The sequence below is a fragment of the Myotis brandtii genome, unplaced genomic scaffold, assembly GCF_000412655.1.
Source record: "Myotis brandtii unplaced genomic scaffold, ASM41265v1 scaffold868, whole genome shotgun sequence".
NCBI classification, from domain to species: Eukaryota; Metazoa; Chordata; class Mammalia; order Chiroptera; family Vespertilionidae; genus Myotis; species Myotis brandtii.
Genome location: NW_005371540.1, coordinates 771615 through 774118, shown reverse-complemented (window position 1 = coordinate 774118; position 2504 = coordinate 771615). Strand labels below are relative to the sequence as shown.

The 2504-nt window shown below is 51.7% G+C and overlaps 1 protein-coding gene across 1 annotated transcript in view; it reads right to left on the bottom strand.

The window, feature by feature from the left end:
* The window catches only part of DPP6 (dipeptidyl-peptidase 6), a 386529-nt gene that overhangs the window by 14286 nt on the left and 369739 nt on the right, over positions 1-2504 (bottom strand). The window contains exon 20 of the mRNA XM_014532252.1: positions 541-649. Coding sequence (XP_014387738.1) covers positions 541-649 — 109 coding nt within the window. The remainder of the gene's footprint in view (positions 1-540; positions 650-2504) is intronic.

Below are 2504 nucleotides of genomic sequence, written 5' to 3'. Positions count from 1 at the left end.
CAAAAGACGGGCGGGCACTGGGGTTTGCACCCGGAGGGGCCGCGACCCCTGCTGCCACCCACCCACTCCACGCCCCATTTTGGTCACCCCGGTGGGTGAGTTGTGTCGTCCCCACCCCTGGGTGATGATGAGCGTGTGGAGGCACTCGGAGCACGTGGCACTGGCTGGGAGTCACAGGGGGGCCTTTCCCGTGGCCTCAGCGCCCGCCAGGCCTGGAGCGACACGGACAGCTTTGCTGCCTTAGCGGAACCCCTGGTCTGAAGGAAGTCTCTCTCTCGGTTAACTCAGAGGACACAGTGCCCACGCGCCCCACCTCGGGGCCTGTGGCCTTTGCGCCTCCTACGGAGCCAGGCAGCCCGCTCCCTGGGAGGCAGAGTCCCCAGCCCTCACTGTGCCCATCTTCCTGCCCCGACGCGGGGACACCACCTGCTGGCGGAGGCACCGAGGCCGGAGGCCTGACATTCATACCACGGAGACACTGGGCTGCAAACAGGCCCTTCTAAATGGGGACCTGCAAGTTTAGCAGCTCCCCGCACACGCGTGGGCGTGGGAGTGGGCGTGGGCGTGGGCGGCTCCTAAATCACTCTCCTTGGTGGGGGCAGGTGAGCGGGCGGGGAGGCCAGGGGCAGCGGCAGGTGGTGGCGCCACCCTGAGAGCAGCCAGTGCCGTCACTGCCATTGCGGCTGTCTGCCAGGGACGGAGGGAGGGCAGCGGGTGTGCAGTGTGTGCTGTGTCTGGTGTGTGTGCTGTGTGTTTCTGTGTGGTGTGCGCTATGGAGTGTGTGTCTGGGTATATGTGTGTGGTGTGTGGTGGTGTGTGCGGTGTATCTGTATATATGTGTGGTGCGTGTGTTGTATATTTCTGTGTGGTGTGTGGCATGTGGTGTGTGTCTGTGTATATGTGTGTGGTGTGTGCAATGTGTACTGTGTATATGTGTGGTGTGTACTGTGTACTGTGTATATGTGTGGTGTGCAGTGTGTGCTGTGTATATGTGTGGTGTGTACTGTGTACTGTGTATATGTGTGGTGTGTACTGTGTACTGTGTATATGTGTGGTGTGCAGTGTGTACTGTATATATGTGTGGTGTGCGGTGTGTGCTGTGTATATGTGTGGTGTGTGCTGTGTATATATGTGATGTGTGGTGTGTCTATGTACATGTGTGCAGTGTATATGTGTGCTGTGTGTCTATGTACTTGTGTGATGTGCGGTGTGTACTGTGTATATGTGTGGTGTGTGATGTGTGGTGTGTGGTGTGTGGTATGTGCTGTGTATATGTGTGCTGTGTATATGTGTGGTATGTGCTGTGTATATGTGTGCTGTGTATATGTGTGGTATGTGCTGTGTATATGTGTGGTGTGTGATGTGTGGTGTGTGGTGTGTGGTATGTGCTGTGTATATGTGTGCTGTGTATATGTGTGGTATGTGCTGTGTATATGTGTGCTGTGTATATGTGTGGTATGTGCTGTGTATATGTGTGCTGTGTATATGTGTGGTATGTGCTGTGTATATGTGTGCTGTGTATATGTGTGGTATGTGCTGTGTATATGTGTGCTGTGTATATGTGTGGTATGTGCTGTGTATATGTGTGCTGTGTATATGTGTGGTATGTGCTGTGTATATGTGTGCTGTGTATATGTGTGGTATGTGCTGTGTATATGTGTGGTGTGTGATGTGTGGTGTGTGGTGTGTGGTATGTGCTGTGTATATGTGTGCTGTGTATATGTGTGGTATGTGCTGTGTATATGTGTGCTGTGTATATGTGTGGTATGTGCTGTGTATATGTGTGCTGTGTATATGTGTGGTATGTGCTGTGTATATGTGTGCTGTGTATATGTGTGGTATGTGCTGTGTATATGTGTGCTGTGTATATGTGTGGTATGTGCTGTGTATATGTGTGCTGTGTATATGTGTGGTATGTGCTGTGTATATGTGTGCTGTGTATATGTGTGGTATGTGCTGTGTATATGTGTGGTGTGTGATGTGTGGTGTGTGGTGTGTGGTATGTGCTGTGTATATGTGTGCTGTGTATATGTGTGGTATGTGCTGTGTATATGTGTGCTGTGTATATGTGTGGTATGTGCTGTGTATATGTGTGCTGTGTATATGTGTGGTATGTGCTGTGTATATGTGTGCTGTGTATATGTGTGGTATGTGCTGTGTATATGTGTGCTGTGTATATGTGTGGTATGTGCTGTGTATATGTGTGCTGTGTATATGTGTGGTATGTGCTGTGTATATGTGTGCTGTGTATATGTGTGGTGTGTGGTGTGTGGTGTGTGGTGTGTGGTGTGTGGTGTGTGGTGTGTGGTGTGTGGTGTGTGGTGTGTGGTGTGTGGTGTGTGGTGTGTGGTGTGTGGTGTGTGGTGTGTGGTGTGTGGTGTGTGGTGTGTGGTGTGTGGTGTGTGGTGTGTGGTGTGTGGTGTGTGGTGTGTGGTGTGTGGTGTGTGGTGTGTGGTGTGTGGTGTGTGGTGTGTGGTGTGTGGTGTGTGGTGTGTGGTGTGTGG